This window comes from Rhinopithecus bieti, unplaced genomic scaffold, assembly GCF_001698545.2.
Source record: "Rhinopithecus bieti isolate Rb0 unplaced genomic scaffold, ASM169854v2 scaffold_19722, whole genome shotgun sequence".
Classification (NCBI taxonomy): domain Eukaryota; kingdom Metazoa; phylum Chordata; class Mammalia; order Primates; family Cercopithecidae; genus Rhinopithecus; species Rhinopithecus bieti.
The window spans coordinates 335,477-353,234 of NW_016809905.1; the positions used below are offsets into that span (position 1 = coordinate 335,477).

A 17,758-nucleotide genomic window follows, 5' to 3' on the forward strand; every position below is an offset into this window, starting at 1 on the left:
TGTTTGCTTTGTCTTGGAATTATAGAACCATAGAGTCACAGAGTCATAGAATCTCAGGACGGCTCGAGATCCCAAGACAGCTCTAAGTAAAATGCCTGGGACTGGGGACCGGACAACCTGACAGGTAGTCCTGGTTTAGTTAGGGGTTCACTGTAACTTTTGGCAAGTCGCATCCCCCTTTCCTGGTTTCTGATTCCTCGTATGTACATTGACCAAATCGGACTAGATGATCGACATATAAAGACATTTTAGGGACCGCGTACGGTGGCTCACGCCTGTAAGCCCAACACTTTCGGAGGCTGAAGCGGGCGGATCGCCTGAGGTCAGGAGTTAGAGACCAGCCTGGCCAAACCCCGTCTCTACTAAAAATATAAAAAATTAGCCGGGTGTGGTGGCGCCTGCCTGTAGTCCGAGCTACTCGGGAGGCTGAGGCATGAGAATCGCTTGAACCCAGGAGGCAGAGGTTTCCTTGAGCCGAAATTTCCCCCCCGCCCCCCCGCCTGGGCGATAGAGCGAGACTCTGTTCCAAAAAAAAAAAAAACAAACAAAAAAAACAGAAAGGACATTTTGGTTACCAAATGGCAACTAGATACATATTTATTCCAGTTCCATATCTTCAGACGCAGGTAGAACGCAAAACCTCTCAGGCCACGGAACAAATTAACCACTTCTTAAAGTATAGATAACATCCATTTTTCCTGTCACTTTGTGGTTTTGCCACCTGATTTAAGTAGCTTTAGCTGTGTAATAAATCCCTCAAAATGTAGTTACTTCCAGCAACCACCATCGGCTTTTGTTTACACACCATGGGTCCTGTGTGTGGTCTCTTATCTGAGCCTGCTCAGCACTTCTCAACTAGGCTCTCTCATGCAACTGTGGTCACCTGGTGGGGTGTTCAATTCCGTGAGTTAGGATGGCCTCAGTCGTGTCTCTGGCAGTTGGCAGACTCTTGGTTCTCTTCCAATTCACAAATACTTTTCAGACCTCTGCTGAGTCATGTGTGCTAATGTTGTATTGGCCAAGCAAATTTCCTAGACAACCCAGATTGGAGGGGTAAGAAAATAGGCCCCCTAATGTCTTCATGGGAAGATGTGTACTTCCACCTTGAAGGGACAAGAATGAAGGGAGGGGAACAATTTGTGTCTATTTTTAACTGTACCTGGTCATTTTCTGGTGTTTCCTATTGAGATCAGGTCTTCCTTAATTGAACCTCATGATGTGACAGCCTCTAGTCACTTGCCAGTTAGAATATTTTAAAAGGCCACCCCTCCCTCACAATTTCTTTTCTCTGAACGTATCCATCTCTTGTTCAATTTTCTATGGACGTTGAATCATAATGGTGATTATCCTTCATGAACATCATCTGATGTTGTGTTAGCATTCCCTAAGTTAAGCACACTATGTTGCAACATACTTTTATAAAACACCATTTCACCCTAATTACTCAGGTTTTAGCTTTGCTCTAGACCTTCCCCAGTTTTTGTTTTTTCTCCCTCTAAGCATTGTGACTAGCACAGTGTTCTAATAGCTATCTGACAAATGGCAGAATTATAACTTTAATTTTTATTATTATTTAATTCATGCAAGCTAGTTCTGGCAATGCAGTGGAAGACTTACTCTTTGGAGAAGAGAAACCTAGAATGAACCCCAAGCTCTTTTATTTACTAGTTATGGGGTCTAAGCCAAGTTATCTATTAATTTACATATTTATTAAAACATTACGTTTCTTTGATGAGAATAAAAATTGTTATACAGTTATCATGAGTGAATTTTAAAGTACCTGGAATGCAGTAGATGCTAAGTAAATTGTATTAGTAATAGAAATAAGAGTAATAAGTATTATTTCTCTTATTGTTGCCATTTTTAGCATGGTGAGCAGATACTTTGTCTTGCTTTATGTTTGCATTATTTCCAAAAGCTCATTTTGGTTGATTCTTCATAGGTTAAATGTATTTCTATGAGCTTAGCTATAACACTGGAAATGTCACACTGAATCAGTGCAGACGTTTTTTTTTTATTCATTTATTTTTTGATGGAGTCTTGCTTGTCACCCAGGCTGGAGTGCAGTGGCGTGATCTCAGCTCACTGCAAGTTCTGCCTCCTAGGTTCACGTCATTCTCCTGCCTCAGCCTCCTGAGTAGCTGGGATTACAGGTGCCCACTACCATGCCTGGCTAATTTTTTGTATTTCTAGTAGAGACGTGGTTTCACCGTGTAGGCCAGGTTGGTCTTGATCTCCTGACCTCGTGATCCACCCACCTCGGCCTCTCAAAGTGCTAGGATTACAGGCATGAGCCACCGCGCCTGGCCCCAGTGCAGACGTTATTTTACAATTTCTCCATTTCAGGGTGGCTGTGGAACTCCATGGCCTCCTGCTAATAAATGCCCTAGGCCCCTTTATACATTGATGACATGTATCTGTTCACTACTTCAACAATTTTCCATATCCTCAGATTTCTTCTTCTTTTCCAATCTGCCAAAATCTACTCTTTTAATGCAAATTACTCTAGTCTTAAGGTGGTTTATGGAATAAAATATAATATGTTTGTATTCGTTAATGTTCTGAAATTCAGCCTTAATGTCAAGCTTCTTATTGCTAAGTATTCCAGAGAAGTTATGATGATCCAAGGAATCCAAGTTCTGTGATTCACAGTCAATGGGATTAAGCCTTTCCTCACAGCCTCTCATCTGATTCCCTTGCTGGAAAGTTCCAAGAAAAACACTCTATATTGTTTCTCTTATTCTTCTGTTACTGCAGCTGAAAGTCAATTTTCTTTGTTTTTAAGTTTCTCTTATTTTCCTCCGTTGCAAAAGCCCTCCTTTAAAAAGATTCATATCCATACTCCGGAGAGAGCAACTCTGGGAGCAGAATTAGAGCAGTCAACTGTTGTGGCCAGATGTCACCTGCTTAGGAGTCCCCAAAGTTTTTTTTGTTTTTTAAAATTATAAGCAATAATTTTATTTTTGTTTTTAAAGTTATAAACAATAATAGTGTCTTTAAATCTTATTCCATGAATGATGGTAAGACCCAGTGTCACTCTCAGTGTCTCCAGACATTTCTTGGAAGGTGCAAGTGAATACGAGGGAAGGGGAGCCACTGGGACTTCTATCATGTGGAGTGGTCTCAAGCCCTGATTTTCTGCGTCTGTTGAATTCTTAGTTTTCTCTGCATGTCTGGGCTTCTGTCTGTGTTGACTGTTTTTCTCACTGCACTGTCCTGTTGATTGTCATCCTGCTTCTTCACTACTCTGAAGTAGTACTAGTATAATCTTGCATGTATAGCATACTTTAAAAATAAGATTAGAAGACTATTCTACAGAACCTACAAAGGCAGCACCAGGGATTTCCTACGGTATCTTCTGACATACACACTCTAATTACTAATTTCGGACTTACACATAGGTAATAGACATTCCCTTTGTGACTACCTAGGAATTTTATGTTTAAAGAACAAAAAGATTCTTTGTTTCATTGTGGTCAGATGGGATTTTTATGCCCTCACTCCCTTTCCCAATGTGCAAGAAGAAAACGTGTATATTAGTCTGCTTAGGCTCCTATGGTAAATTACTATGACTGCTTCATTTAAACAGCGCAGATTTATTTCTCATACTTTTGGAGGCTGTGAATTCCAAGATCAAAGTGTCAGCTAATTTGATTCCTTGTGGGATCTCTGTTCCTGGATTGCAGACGACTGCATTATTTCTGTCCTCACGTTCTCTTTCCTCTGTGCGTACACAGGCATGTGAGCATTGCACACACAGAAAACGAGCAGGAGACAGAGGCCTGGTGCCTTTTCATATAAGGACACTAATCCCATCTGGGATTCACTCTCATGTCTTCATCTAAACCCAACAGCTTCAAAAGCCCATCTGCAAATATCATCACACTGTGAGCTAGAGCTTCAACAAATGCATTTAGAGTGGGACGCAGTTCACTCAATAGCAGGGAGATAATTTGTATAATTCAGAATAAAGAGAGGTACTTTGGCGGCATAAACTAGATCAAGTTTATGCCATAAGAAGTAATACCGACTAGTAAGAGAATTCGTTTTATAGATGTTTTATTATGGAACAAATTTGAGCATCTACTCTGTGACAGATATTTTAAACACTATACATCCATTAATTATCCAATCTTCTTGACAACCCTGTGCTGAGTACTACTCCTATTCATATTTTATAGATGAGGAAACTTAGGCACAGAAATTTTAAGAAACTTTCCCAAAGTATCCCAGCTAGTAATGGTGCTGGGTCAAAATTATGATCCAGTTGCTTTAGATTTACATTCCGTGTACTCAATTTGATGCTTCAGAAGTTTGCCTTGAGAACTAAAGCTTTCTCCAGTGATGCCTAAAACTTTAAGTCTCTGACCAGAAGTTCCACATTTGAATCCTAGGGTAGGTTCAGAGAAGAAAAAAAAAATCACAGGGACCACAGGGAAAGAAAGGTGGATGTGTGTATGTGTTAGTGGGGGAAGCAGAGTGAGAGATGAGAATTTCCAAATGTCCAAAGAGTACCTTGTGAACTGATGGAGGATATTATGGCTGAAAAGGAGATCTGCACATTCCTCAGGACTTTGTGTCTGTGTGGTTCACTAACAGTAACATTAGCCTTTTAGAAATGTGATGGATCTACATGCCTTTCTAGGCGTTGTAACCACAAGTGAGAGGTTGCATAAATGTAGATTATTTTCCAGAGAAGATCTCTGGATCCATGTTTTAAAGTAATACATTTTTGTTCCTGCTAATGCCATATCTCAATGAGGACTTGCTTGGTATACATTTGCATCCCAGCAACTCCTCTGATCTATGCAGGTGATTTCAACTAAGACTCATTCCAGATTGTGGCCCCAAGACTGTGAGTATACACGAGTTATGATGGTTAACTTTATGTGTCAATTCAACCGGGTCATAGACTGTCCAAACATTTAATTAAAACATTATTTTGGCTGTGTCTGTGAGGGTGTGTATGGATAAGATTAATATTTGAATCAGACCTATGGTGTGGGTGTGGGCTAGTTGATTACAGTGTCCCTAGAGGTAAAATAGACAGAAATACTTTTAAATTATTCCTTGATCTATATAAGCAGAAAAGTTCTAGGTCATGTGAATGAAAGCCTAACCTGAATCATAAAAATAGAAACTCATAGCCCCTCAATCAATTCCCAGACCTGAGCCAGTTTACAGACCTTCAATAAAATTTACAAACCCAGAAAGAACTCCTTGAATTAAAAGGGAGACCAGGTCTCCTTGAGGAAGGACCTGGTGCATTACCAAGAATTTGTACTGTTAATCTTTCTCACAGCCTTCCTCAAAGGGACCTGCAGCCTTTTTCCAGGGTACTGAGCATTGGGGAAAAGGAAATAACCAGACCTCTCAGGGACTACTAGACGCTGACTCTGAACTGATACTAATTTCAGGAGACTCAAAACATCACTGTGGCTTACCACTCAGAGTAAGTGCTTGTGGAGGTCTGATGATCCATGGAGTTTTATCTCGGGTTAATCTCACAGTGGGTGCAGTGGGCTCCCAAAACCATCCTGTGGTTATTCCCCCAATTCCAGAATGCATAATTAAAATAAATATACTCAGTAGGTGGTAGAATCTCCATATTATTTTCTTACCCTGTGGAGTAAGGACCATTATGGTGGGGAATACCAAGTGGAAGCCTCTAGTACTGCCTCTGCCTGGGAAAATAGTAAAGCAAAAGCATCACCACATTCCTGATGGGACCACAGAAATTAATAAATCCATCAGTAACTTAAAAGATGCCAGGTTGGTGACTCCCAACACATTCCTTGAGGGGTTACAGAGATTAATGGCACCATCAGTAACTTGAAAGATGCAGAGGTGGTGATTCCCACCACATTCCTAGTCAACTTGTATGTTTGGCATGTGCAGAAGACAGATGGATCTTGGAAGATGACAGTGGATTACCAGTTGGAGGGGACTCCAATTGCAGCTGCCATACCAAATGTGGTTTCATTACTTGAGCAAATTAACACATCCTCTAGTACCCAGTAGAATGTTATTGATCTGAGAAATGCTTTTTCTGGATAGCTATTACTAAAAACCACCAGGAACAGTTTGCTTTCAGATGACAAGGCCAGCAATACACATTCACCGTCATACCTTGTGGGTATATCAACTTTCTAGCTCTATGTCATAATTTAGTTCACAGGGATCTTAATTGCCCTTTTCTTTCACAAGATATCACACTGGTCCATTAGATTGACAACATTATGCTGATTGGACCTAGCGAATAAGACATAGTAACTACTCTAGGTGTATTTGTAAGATATTTACATGCCAGAGTGTGGGAAATAAATCTGATAAAACCTCAAGGTCTTGTACCTCAGTGAAATTTCTAGGGATCAAATGGTGTGGGGAATATCGAGAATCTCTTCCAGCATGAGGATAAGTGGTCGCATCTGGCTTCCACAATCAAAAGGAGGCACAGCATCTAATGAGTTTCTTTGGATTTTGAAGGCAACATATCCCTCACTTGGGTGTGTTGCTTTGGCCAATTTGCCAAGTGACTTACAAAGCTGCTACTTTTGAGTAGGACCAAAAGAAAAGCCTTCACAACAGGCCTAGGCTTCCGTGTAAGCTGTCTTCTGCTTGAACCATACCATCCAACAGATCCAGTGGTGCTTGAAGTATCAATGGCAGATAGGGATGCTATGTAGAGACTCTGGTAAGGTAGGCTCCTATAGGTTTATTGCTGAATGTTGGAGCAAAGCCCTTCCATCCTCTTCAGATAACTGAAAGGGGTTACTGTGCTGGTGGGGTGATTGTTTCTGATGACTAAGGGGAAATTAGACCACCACTCCACAATGGAGATAAGGAAGAGTATGCTTGGAATATAGGACATCCCTTCATGCATCTCTTAGTATTATCGTGACCTGTGATTAAGGTCAATTAAGAAAACTGCAACATCTCAATCCAGGCAGGACCACGAATTGTCCAGGCTTTTCAGGAATGAAGGTTTGGGTCATTCTACCACATGAAAACCCGTGGCCAGCTAAGGTGCTTGCTGAAGGCAAAGGGACTACAGAATGGGTAGTAGAATAAGATAGTTATAAATACCAGTTATGACCACATATCCAGTTATAGAAACCACACACACACACACACACTCTTTTCCCTCTCATTCTCTAATCATGTAACCTAAGGCATGTTTATATTATAGTATTAAGTATTGTTAACTTTACATCATACGATTTAAATCATAGAAGTTGCTAGACAGTAAGGAGAAGAGTAAACATCATTCACAGACTTTACCCTTCTTCTGAGAAGAAGTTGGTACATTTCCAGTTGTATGCATGACAGTTGTAACATATAATGAAGAATTATGACCTTTTAGTCTTTATTTGGAGATTAAGTATGGCTTAAGGAGATGCATATGAGTGTGAGGTTGACAAAGGATGGCCTTTTGACGGTTAATTGTATGCACATCTTGATTGAACCATAGGTGCCCAGATTTTTGGTTAAACTTTATTCTGAGTGTGTCTATGAGGATGTGTCTGGATGAGGTTAACATTTACATTGGTAGACTGAATGGATGGCTTCATTTAATCTCTCAGTCTTCTGTTACTGCAACTGAAAGTCAATTTTCTTTGTTTTTAAGTTTCTCTTATTTTTCTCTTTTCTTAAAGCTCTCCTTTAAAAAAATCCATATCCGTCCTCTGGAGAGAACAATTCTGGGAGCAGAGTTAGTGCAGTCAACTGTTGTGGCCAGATGTCACCTGCTTAGGAGTCTCCAGATCCTCTAGTTTTTTTTTTTTTTTTTTTTAAATTATAAATAATAATAGTGTCTTTAAATCTTATTCCATGAATGGTGGTAAAACCCAGTGTCACTTTCAATGTCTCCAGTGAGGGCATAAGTAAAAGCAAAGACTGAGCAAGAGAAAATTTGCTTTCTCTGCCTGTCTTTGAGCTGGGACACTGAACTTTTCCTATCTTCAGACTAAGACTTGAACTGGAATTTAAACTCTTGGTTCTGAGGCCTTTGGACTTAGACTGGAACATACCATCAGCTCTCCTGGGTCTCCAGCTTTCAGATCTTGGGACTTCTCAGCCTTATAATCATGTGAGACACTTCCTCATCTATCTATCTATCTATCTATCTATCTATCTATCTATCTATCTATCTTCTATCTATCTTCTATATGTCTATCTGTATCTGTCTGTCTATCTATCTAATCCTCTTGGTTCTGTTTCTCTGGAGGACCCTGATTAATATACCACACTAGAAAGAACTGACTATGCCCCTTACTCTTGCTCCAACCTGTGCCTCTTCCTCTGTTTTGTTGATGGTAATGATGTCTCAGCCAACTAATCTTTTAAGCTAGAGAAGATGGTTTATTCTTCATTTTCCTCAATTCTACACCTCTAGTTCCTGTCCGATCATGACAGTTTTACTCTTGAGTTATCATTTTAGTCTCTACTCTTCTATACATCCCTAGATCACTTAGTATCTCTTTCTTCACTATTTCATGACCTAATTGACTCCCTGCCTCCATCGTTCTTTCTCCAATTCATCCTCCACACTGCAGCCACAGTAATCTCTTTAAAACACCAACTCAGTTAGTTCCCACTTTAAAAGTCAAACGTGTTTCTAAGAAATTAGGAAAACATTAATTTTAAAATTATGTGTATTTTCCACGTGTACTATTTATGGGAGCCCACAGTCTTTCCTGATTGTGGTTATCTTCAATGAGAAAAGGAGCACAGAAATTTAAGGTTATTAATCAATTTATCTTAAAATAGGTTATCTTGGATTATTCAAGTAAGTCCAGTGTAATTAAATGACTCCTTAAAACCAGATGCAGGAGAGGGAGTCAGATTTGGGTTTGAGAAGACTTGACACACTGTTACGAGATTGAAGATGGAAGGGATCACATGAGAAGGAACGCAGGAGCAGTTCTCAGCTGACAGCCAGCAAGGAAATGGGAACCTCAGTCCTGCAGCCACAAGGACTGGATTCTTCTAACAATGGATGAACTTTGAAGAGGAGCCCAACCCCAGAACCCCTGGCCGGTCCTCTGATTTTAGCCATGTGATATTCTGAACAAATAATTTAACCAAACTTTCCTGGCCTTCTGAACTGAGAGATAATAAGCTTGTTGTTTTAAGCAACTACCTTTGTGGCAATTTGTTATGTAGCAGTAGGTAACTAACACAAGGAGATACGAGTAAGATTTCTGCCATTTTGAGCAAGATTTGACTTTTTTTGTGCCTTAAAGACTCTATTACTCAGCTTAGACTACCTTCTAGCCAAACAGCTCCATGCATTCTTTGCCGTAATATGGGTTTTTCTTTTAGATCACAATTCAGTTGAATATTCAAATTGGAAGTAATCTACACCATGATTTATGGACCAGGCTCCATTCTCTAGAGACTCAAGATCTTGTGGGTCCTAGATTCTCTACATCTGGCCAGTGCACAAGGGAAAAAAATATTATAGAAATAATGCTGGCGATTTTAGGAGTCAAACTTTATATTCCATTGGTCTTCTCATTACCTTCTCACCTACCTAGATGCAAGGCGGCTGGGAAGTGTAAGTTAGCTGTAGGATATTGATTCTAGTAAATGAAAATGCAATTGTAAGCAGCCAACTTATTTTTTTCCACAGTTCTTGGGAACTGAGTGTATAAGACAGTAGTATCTTAAATCAACTTTTCCCAATTTTGCTACAAATAAGCCTGACATATTCTAAGAAAGACATATTATATTTGGAATAAGACAGTTTTTAATAAAAAAATTAGGTTGCCTTTAAGCAAATCATAAATTTTCTAGTTTCCCACAGCCTTTTGCATTTTGTCTTTTAAACAGTTACTTCAAACATTATATTTCCTTATGGATCTTTTTTTTTTTTTGAGATGGAGTCTGGCTCTGTCTCCCAGGCTGGAGTGCAGTGGCCGGATCTCAGCTCACTGCAAGCTCCGCCTCCCGGGTTTACACCATTCTCCTGCCTCAGCCTCCGGAGTAGCTGGGACTACAGGCACCCACCACCTCGCCCAGCTAGTTTTTTGTATTTTAGTAGAGACGGGGTTTCACCGTGTTAGCCAGGATGGTCTCGATCTCCTGACCTCGTGATCCACCCGTCTCGGCCTCCCAAAGTGCTGGGATTACAGGCTTGAGCCACCGCGCCCGGCCTCCTTATGGATCTTAAACACATTTGATTTTGTCAACTTTAGACCCAAACTCATTGACAGGACAGTATTAGGTGTCTCAGAAAGGAGAGGTCAAGGGAAAATGCCTTTGAGAAACAGAGAGAAAAGAGAGACTTCTGTAGATTAGAAAGGTTAACTATGGGTTCTGGGTGCTTTGGGAGCTTCTGACTTGCCCCTTAGCATCTCCCTCAGTGGGATGGAAAGACCTCAGAAGTGCTTTTTACGTTCTTCCATTCTCACATTGTAAGTCTAACCCATAGGCATTGTATTCTTGCAATTTTGGAAAAATTCCTGTGTTCCAAATGTAGCATAGAAGCAACAAGTTCACAGGACACATAAGGTATATTTGAACTGGGCCTATAAGTTTCTCAGTGGTAACTGGTGTGGACTAGTCACTGATGATGGAAATTGTCTCTCCAGTGACTTGGCACTATTTAAGATTCCAGGATCCTTGTACATTTCTGCCGAAATGTGTATGTGTGTATGTTGGGTAGATATAGGGATAAATTGGCAAGAGTAACCGTATGGGTTAGATTCTCAAAGAATTTGATATAAAATTGTGTGTGTGTGTGTGTGTGTGTGTGTGTGTGTGTGTGTGTGTGTTTATATATTCTTCCTAAACACCTGAGTTTGTAGACTGAAAGTTAAACTCTTTACATAGGCACTACAGAAGCACATGCTAATCTAGCTAAAGCAAAAGGTAGAAATTATTAGCATTTTTCAGAGTAAGTTAAATACAAGGTGGTGGTCATTCAGGAACTAAAGGCTAACTCAGATAAGGACTCTATCAAGGTCAAGCAATCATGTGACGCTCAGGAAGCTAACATTTTACTACAAAGGCACAGGCAGCAAGGAACATATAGCCAGTCATAAGGAGCTCTGTATCTTATTATACTACTACATATAACTTCTCCGTTCACCTGTCAGTAGAGACTCCAAGCTCCCATTTATGCCCTTAAAAATGTTTTATTGAATGTATTCTTGAATCAAGACTCTGTGCTGAAATTCTATAGAAGACACAAATATGACACAGTCTGGATTATTCACAAGATGGTGAGACAACTGTAATAGTGCATTGTCATTACAAAAAAATGAATAAAGTTGGGGAGAGATCCCTAGAAATACCTATTATAGAATTTTTGAAACAGGAAGCACAAAACACAGAAGTTAATGGGTGTGATAAAATTGAAAAAAAAAAAAAAAAAAAGGATAGTATCCAAATGTATCAAAGAGATAAAGGGAAAGAGGATTGAAAAAAAAAAAAAACATGATTAGGCTTGGAAGATTGAGGTAACTGATAGCTTTTGATAACACAATTTCCTTTGATGACAGAGGATGAAATTATGTATCATAAGGGTTGAGAAATTAGAATCAGTAAATGCAGGCATAAAGAAGGGAGCTGAAGCTTCACTCAATACAATACATTATGTCATATTTTCTATTATGACATCTGCATCTCTGTTCTTCCCTAATTTCTGCTTTCCTATCTCTAGATATCTCTTAATCCCTCCCACTCCATCTGTCACATTCTGTATTCATTGCCACATTCTACCTCATTAACAGTTGAACAAACTCAGTCCATCTATCCTCAACATAGATATGAGGAGGGACAGTAAATAAGAGGATTGGAAACAGCAAGACAGGGAAATGGGAGAAATTATTGTTTCTTGCTGACTCTTTTGGTTCATGAACCCTTAGAGAGCCTTCACAGACTTCCCTGTGGTTGATTTTCTGAACTCCTATAATGCCAAAAGGGGGAGATGAAAAATACTATCATCACACCAAAGTAGGGCCATTAGATATTAAGTTATAAGATGAAGTCGTGATTATAAACTGAAGCACTAACTTTGATGACAAGGAGTATACATGTGAATTATTTCTTCACATACAGAAAGTGATGATACAGTGTTAACATTTGGTTTGTTGTCATTTTATTTTCAGTAAGAACAAATTGAGTGCTCAGCATGCCCTTCATTTTTTTGTAAGCTAATTAGGTAGCAACCACAATTGAGTATGCAGGTTGGAGGAGACAATATTGTTTTTTCCTAATTTAATTCCATTAACGGGGGCAGTGAGGCACTTGAGTAGATTCTGCATGTTAGTCAGAGTCTTCAGATTGCTGTTGCTCTTTCGGATCACATGAAGTAGAAGTTAAATTCACATCTTCTTTATATGAATTTGAGGAAGCTGAAGTGCTTGGCTGCACATCTTGTTCTGAATCTAAATGGGACAAATGGCCTACACACGTGTCTTGTACTGAGCTTTGGCCAGAAGAAGAATGAAAATCTGGCTTCACGTTTTCTGATTGCAGGTCTCCTGAGGCTTGCCCTGTACATTTCATGTCCCCTGGTTTGATGTCTCTAGTATACATATCTCCTTTCTGTGTAACTCTGGATTGAAGGTCTTCTTGGTCTTTATCTTGACTGGCTTGATATTCTAGGTTATGTTGGGCTGTTGTGTGCTGGGTTTGGACTTCGCGGTATAGAGCTATCTGCTTTAGGGCTTCTTTCTCTAATAGATCCTGTGTTTGCCAGTGCTGCATTTCAAATTGCCATTCTCTTGCTTTATAATCTTTGTTTCTCCAGCCTTGAGTTATCCATTCAGGGGATTCTTGGCCAAAAGATTTACAGTCTTGGGTTGTCCAGTCTGGAGACTGCTTTTGTGGGTATTGCCAGAATTGGTATTGCTGTATTTGGGATTCTGAATCTTGGCATAACAGTTTTGGCACTTTCTCCACCTGAGCTTGCTGTCCTTCGGCTCGAACATTTTGGGATTGTCCTTTCAGGGATTTCTTCTCTTGGGTCTGCTGGTCTTCGGTTTGCTGACCCTGGATTTGCTTCTTTGAGGGTTGCTCCTCATCAGTCTGCTGGTCTTTAACTTGTCCATCTTTAGATTGTCCTTCTGGGTGTCGTTCCCCTTTGGCTTGCTGATCTTCAACTTGTTGATCTGGGAGTTGCTCTGTAGTTTGATTAAGTTGAACTTGCTTATCTATGGAGTGCCTCTTTGGGGATAGCCAGTCTTTGATTTGCTGGTCTAAGGATTTCCGCATTGGAGATTGCCAGCCTTTGCTTTGCTGATCTAAGGAACGCCTCTTTGAGGATTTATGTCCTTTGGTTTGCATGTCTAAAGAATATCTCCTTAAGTATTGCAAGGCTTTGGTTTGCTGGTTTAAGGAATGCCGTCTTGAGGATTTTCTTCTATGGAGTTCCTCCTCAGATTTCCATTCTTTGGTCTCTTCCATAACTTCTGATCTAATATCTTGATATGACATTTGTAAAATTTGCCGGTTTTGAGGTTCAGTGTTTTCTGGTTGAAGATCTGGGGGCTGCTGAAGTAGCTGTTGTATTTTAGGGAACTGCACAATATGGGGTGTTGAGGCTTCAGGTAATATGGCATGTGCTGATAGAGCTTGGGATAGCATATCTTGGGAAGGTGTGTCTTGGGGTGGCATGTTGTGGGGTGATGTGTCTTGAGATAGCATATCTAGGGATTTCATGTCTTGGGATGTCATGTCAGGAAACAGCATATCTTGAGATGGTGTGTCTTGGGATAGTATGCCTTGAGGGGGCAGGTCATTAGCTGTCAGATTATAAGACTGTTTGTCATGGGATGTTGTAGACCTAGATGGCATGGATTGTTCTGACAGGCCTTCTACTGGTAGAGCTTGGGATGGCAAGTCTTCAGGTGACAGATCTTCGAGTTTTAGTATAGAATGGGATGGGAAAACTTGGAGTGACACAGCTTGGTCCTGCGGAAACTGGGTTTGCATTTGGGAAGGTTGTACAATAGCAGATTGTAGATCTTCATCTTTCATTTGTTTAAATGTAGAGTCGAGCTGAATGGGCATATTTTCTGAGGGCTTTTCCTCTAATGTAGGAGGCAAAGGTTTTAGTTCAATTTCTTCCTCTGAAAATTTGGGAGATGGAAGGATACTTTGCTTTTGTTCATCTGGCACAAATTCCGTACCTTTATTACCTGGTTGGGAGACTAAAGGACTTCTAGAGAGTCTTAACTTGAAGAAAGCATAGCCTCCAAAGAAAACAGAGTGTGCGTTTGTTGTTGAATCGTCACTGGAAAACTCTTCTTGAAGCTCAAATTGTAATTGAGCATTTTCTTCTGGGGCAGGTTGTTCACTATTTTGAGTAACATCAGAAGGCAAGAAAAACAGGACCTATAAAACCAAGGATGAGGGTAATTAATATGACAGAATCATGTCTGATTTTTTTTTCCAAGTTACTTTTCATCTCTGACTTAAGACAGTAGATAGGAAATAACATCTAAATGAGAAGGCAGAAAAATGCCAGCCCTGCCTTTACCATCAACTTATTGGTATTATTTTAGAAAAGTCATCACCTTTTAGTTTTTCAAATATTGAACAGAGGAATTTGATTAAGATTGCCTCAAAAATTCCTCCCATACTTAATATTATAAAGCTTCTGAGACATTTTATAACATCTAGTCAATATTCATATATTCATGCTTAATCTGTAATGGTTTGTTGATCACCTAGATGAACTAAATGCTGGGAATCAAAGACAATTATATGTGGGTTTTTCCCTTAAGGTGCTCACAATTATCTGTACATCAACATACAAATAGATAATAGTAATACAATTCAGCAAATGCAATTATATAAATAGATATTTAGTGCTTTATGGAAACATAGAAGATGACCTGATTCTGAGACAACCTGGAAATGCTTTACAGAAGAGGCAATATTTAATCTATGTCTTAACAGCTGAGTAGGAATTACTCAGGCATAGATGGTAAGGTGAAATAAGACAGGAGTCAGAATCCAGGTAGAAGCAGCAGTGGAACAGCGGGTACAAAAACACAAGATTGTGATACAGCATGGTGTGATGGCAGAGGGTAGACAGTTAGATATTGCTGATATTATTAGATGGTATGCTAGGCTAGGAAATTTGGACTTTCCTTTACAAATAAGAGAAAGCTATTGGAGTTTTTTAAACAGCTAAGTGACAGCATCTTATACAACCTGCAATGCTTTCCATTAGTTATCATGTTATTATTATAATTTTTAGGAGGTTGTTACTGCAGCACAACCTGCTGCTTTTTATTCTGACTCCATGAATTATACCTTTCTGAGGTAATTCATGGAGTCAGAATAGACTACTTGTTCTATTTGATGAAGTGGATCAGAACTCAGTGATTAAATGAATTAATTATGCTTACCTCGTTGGCTAATAGCAGGCCTAGATTGAGAATCTACACATTCTCTTACATAATACATTGTATTTCCCACTCTCCTAATTAGTTTTTTTCACACCTATATTTCATCTCTATTGAAGGACTATTTATGTGAGTATAAATGGTACTTTGGAAGAGATTTCTATATTTCTAAGAATCCTCAAACTTTTGTTTCATGTGAATTTTAATTTATTCTTTCATTTAAAAAGAGGTTTGAAAGAATGAATTATAGTTTCTCTGTTTATTCAAGCTCTTAAGTGCTATGATTTTAAATTTCCTCATCATTAATGAGAACTCAGTGATTACCAGATGCTAGACAAAGTTCCAAAGTCATCCCAAAGAATTGGTATGACATCCCTATAAAGTTATTATCCTTCTTTTAGAATTGAGGCAACTGAGGTTCAGAGATGTTAAATAACCAGACCAGTATCGTAGAGCTGTTTACCTAGGAAGGATTTAAACATTGTAGTTGAATCCAAGGTCTTGTGCTTTCCTCTCTGATCTATGCTTCTTGTATTAATAACTTCACCTACTTCCTACTTCAGGGTGGCTATGACTAAAGACCATATGAAATAATACTTTCAAGCACAGAAACTGGCACAGAGAAATTTCTCTGTAAATGTAGAGTTCACTTTTCCTTTCCTTTTCTTGAGATCAAGGTACATATTTTATTATTTTTGAATCCCCTGTTGTACTTTGCACGTTACTATGCCATTAGTGGATTAAAGATCTGTATTCACTGAATTCAATTGAAGAGTAATTTAGTGTGAGTAACTTACTTTAATATTGTTTCTAAACGGCTTAAAACAGGATTTGTACTCTCCTCTAGTTGTATAATATACAAATAATACAATAAAGGTGAAAGCATAAGATGAAAAATGACAAAAGCCAATACCCATTCATGATTTTTAAAAATCTACATAACAGAGTAAATTTGCTCTGTAAAAAACCTACAAATAACATCATATTTAAGAGTGATATATTGAACATTTTCATCCTAAGATCAAGAACAAGGAAAGATAGACTATTTTCATCACTTATTTTAAACATTGTATTGGAGGCTACACAGTGTAATAGGGCAAGAAGAATGAGGCATAAAGTCTGGGAGTAAAAATGTCTTTATTAATATTTAAAATGGTTATCTACTTAGAAATTCTAGGAACTCTATTAAAAAAAGCTATGGGAACTAATAAGTTAGTTTAGAAAGGTCATAGTAGACCAGTATATAAAAATAAATTGCATTTCTATATGTAGGAATGAACATGTAAAAGTAAATTAAAAATACCATGTACAATATCAAGAAAAAATGAAATAATTACAGATAGATTTAACAAAGTATGCATAAGACTTGTACGTTGAAAATAATAAAATAATGCTGAGAGAAATGAAATGAGCTGTAAGAAAATATTGACATGTTTCATGGACATGGATCAGAAGACTACATATTACTAGGAAGTAAATTGTTTATAAATTATCTATAGGTTCAGTACAATTCCAACCAAAATCCCAGCAAGATTTTTGTAGGAATCAATAAACTAATTCTAAAACTTATATGGAAATTCATATGACCTAGAACAGCCAAAACAATTTTGAAAAAGAACAAAGTTGGAAGATTTACACTATCTGATTTCGAGAATTACTCTAGCACAATTTTAGTGGGGCAGAAGAGAAATCTCCATAGAGAATTGAAAAACAATAGAGAAAATCAATGAACCCAAATGTTGATTCTTTTAAAAGATCAACAAAATTGATAAACCCTTACCTGTACTGAAAAGCAAAAAGACAATAACACAACTAAAACAAGACATAAAAGTGAGGACATTATTACTGACCTTATAGAGAGAAAAAGTATTGTAAAAGAATACTGTAAAAAATTATATCCCAAAAAATCAGATACTGTATAAGAAATGGGCAAATTCCTTGCAACACACAAATTACCTAAAATGATTCAAGAAGAAATAGAAAATCTTGACAGATCCATAACAAGTAAAAAGATTTGTAATCTAAAACTTCCCAACAAAGGAAACTTCTGGATCAGATGGCTTCACCAGTGAATTCCACCAAAATGTAAAGAAAAAAACAGTATGGCAATTCCTCAAGGATCTAGAACTAGATGTACCATATGACCCAGCCATCCCACTACTGGGTATATACCCAAAGGATTATAAATTATTCTACTACAAAGACACATGTACACGTATGTTTATTGCGGCACTATTCACAATAGCAAAGACTTGGAATCAACCCAAATGTCCATCTGTGACAGACTGGATTAAGAAAATGTGGCACATATACACCATGGAATACTATGCAGCCATAAAAAAGGATGAGTTTGCGTCCTTTGTAGGGACATGGATGCAGCTGGAAACCATCAT

General features: G+C 38.5%; 1 protein-coding gene across 1 annotated transcript in view; it reads right to left on the minus strand.

Moving 5' to 3' along the window:
• Positions 1-12,560: 12,560 nt before the first annotated feature.
• MS4A14 (membrane spanning 4-domains A14) overlaps positions 12,561-17,758 on the minus strand; it is a 21,382-nt gene continuing 16,184 nt past the window's right edge. Inside the window, 2 exon segments of the mRNA XM_017890836.1 lie at positions 12,561-12,839; positions 12,841-14,346. Coding sequence (XP_017746325.1) covers positions 12,768-12,839; positions 12,841-14,346 — 1,578 coding nt within the window. The 3' untranslated portion in view covers positions 12,561-12,767.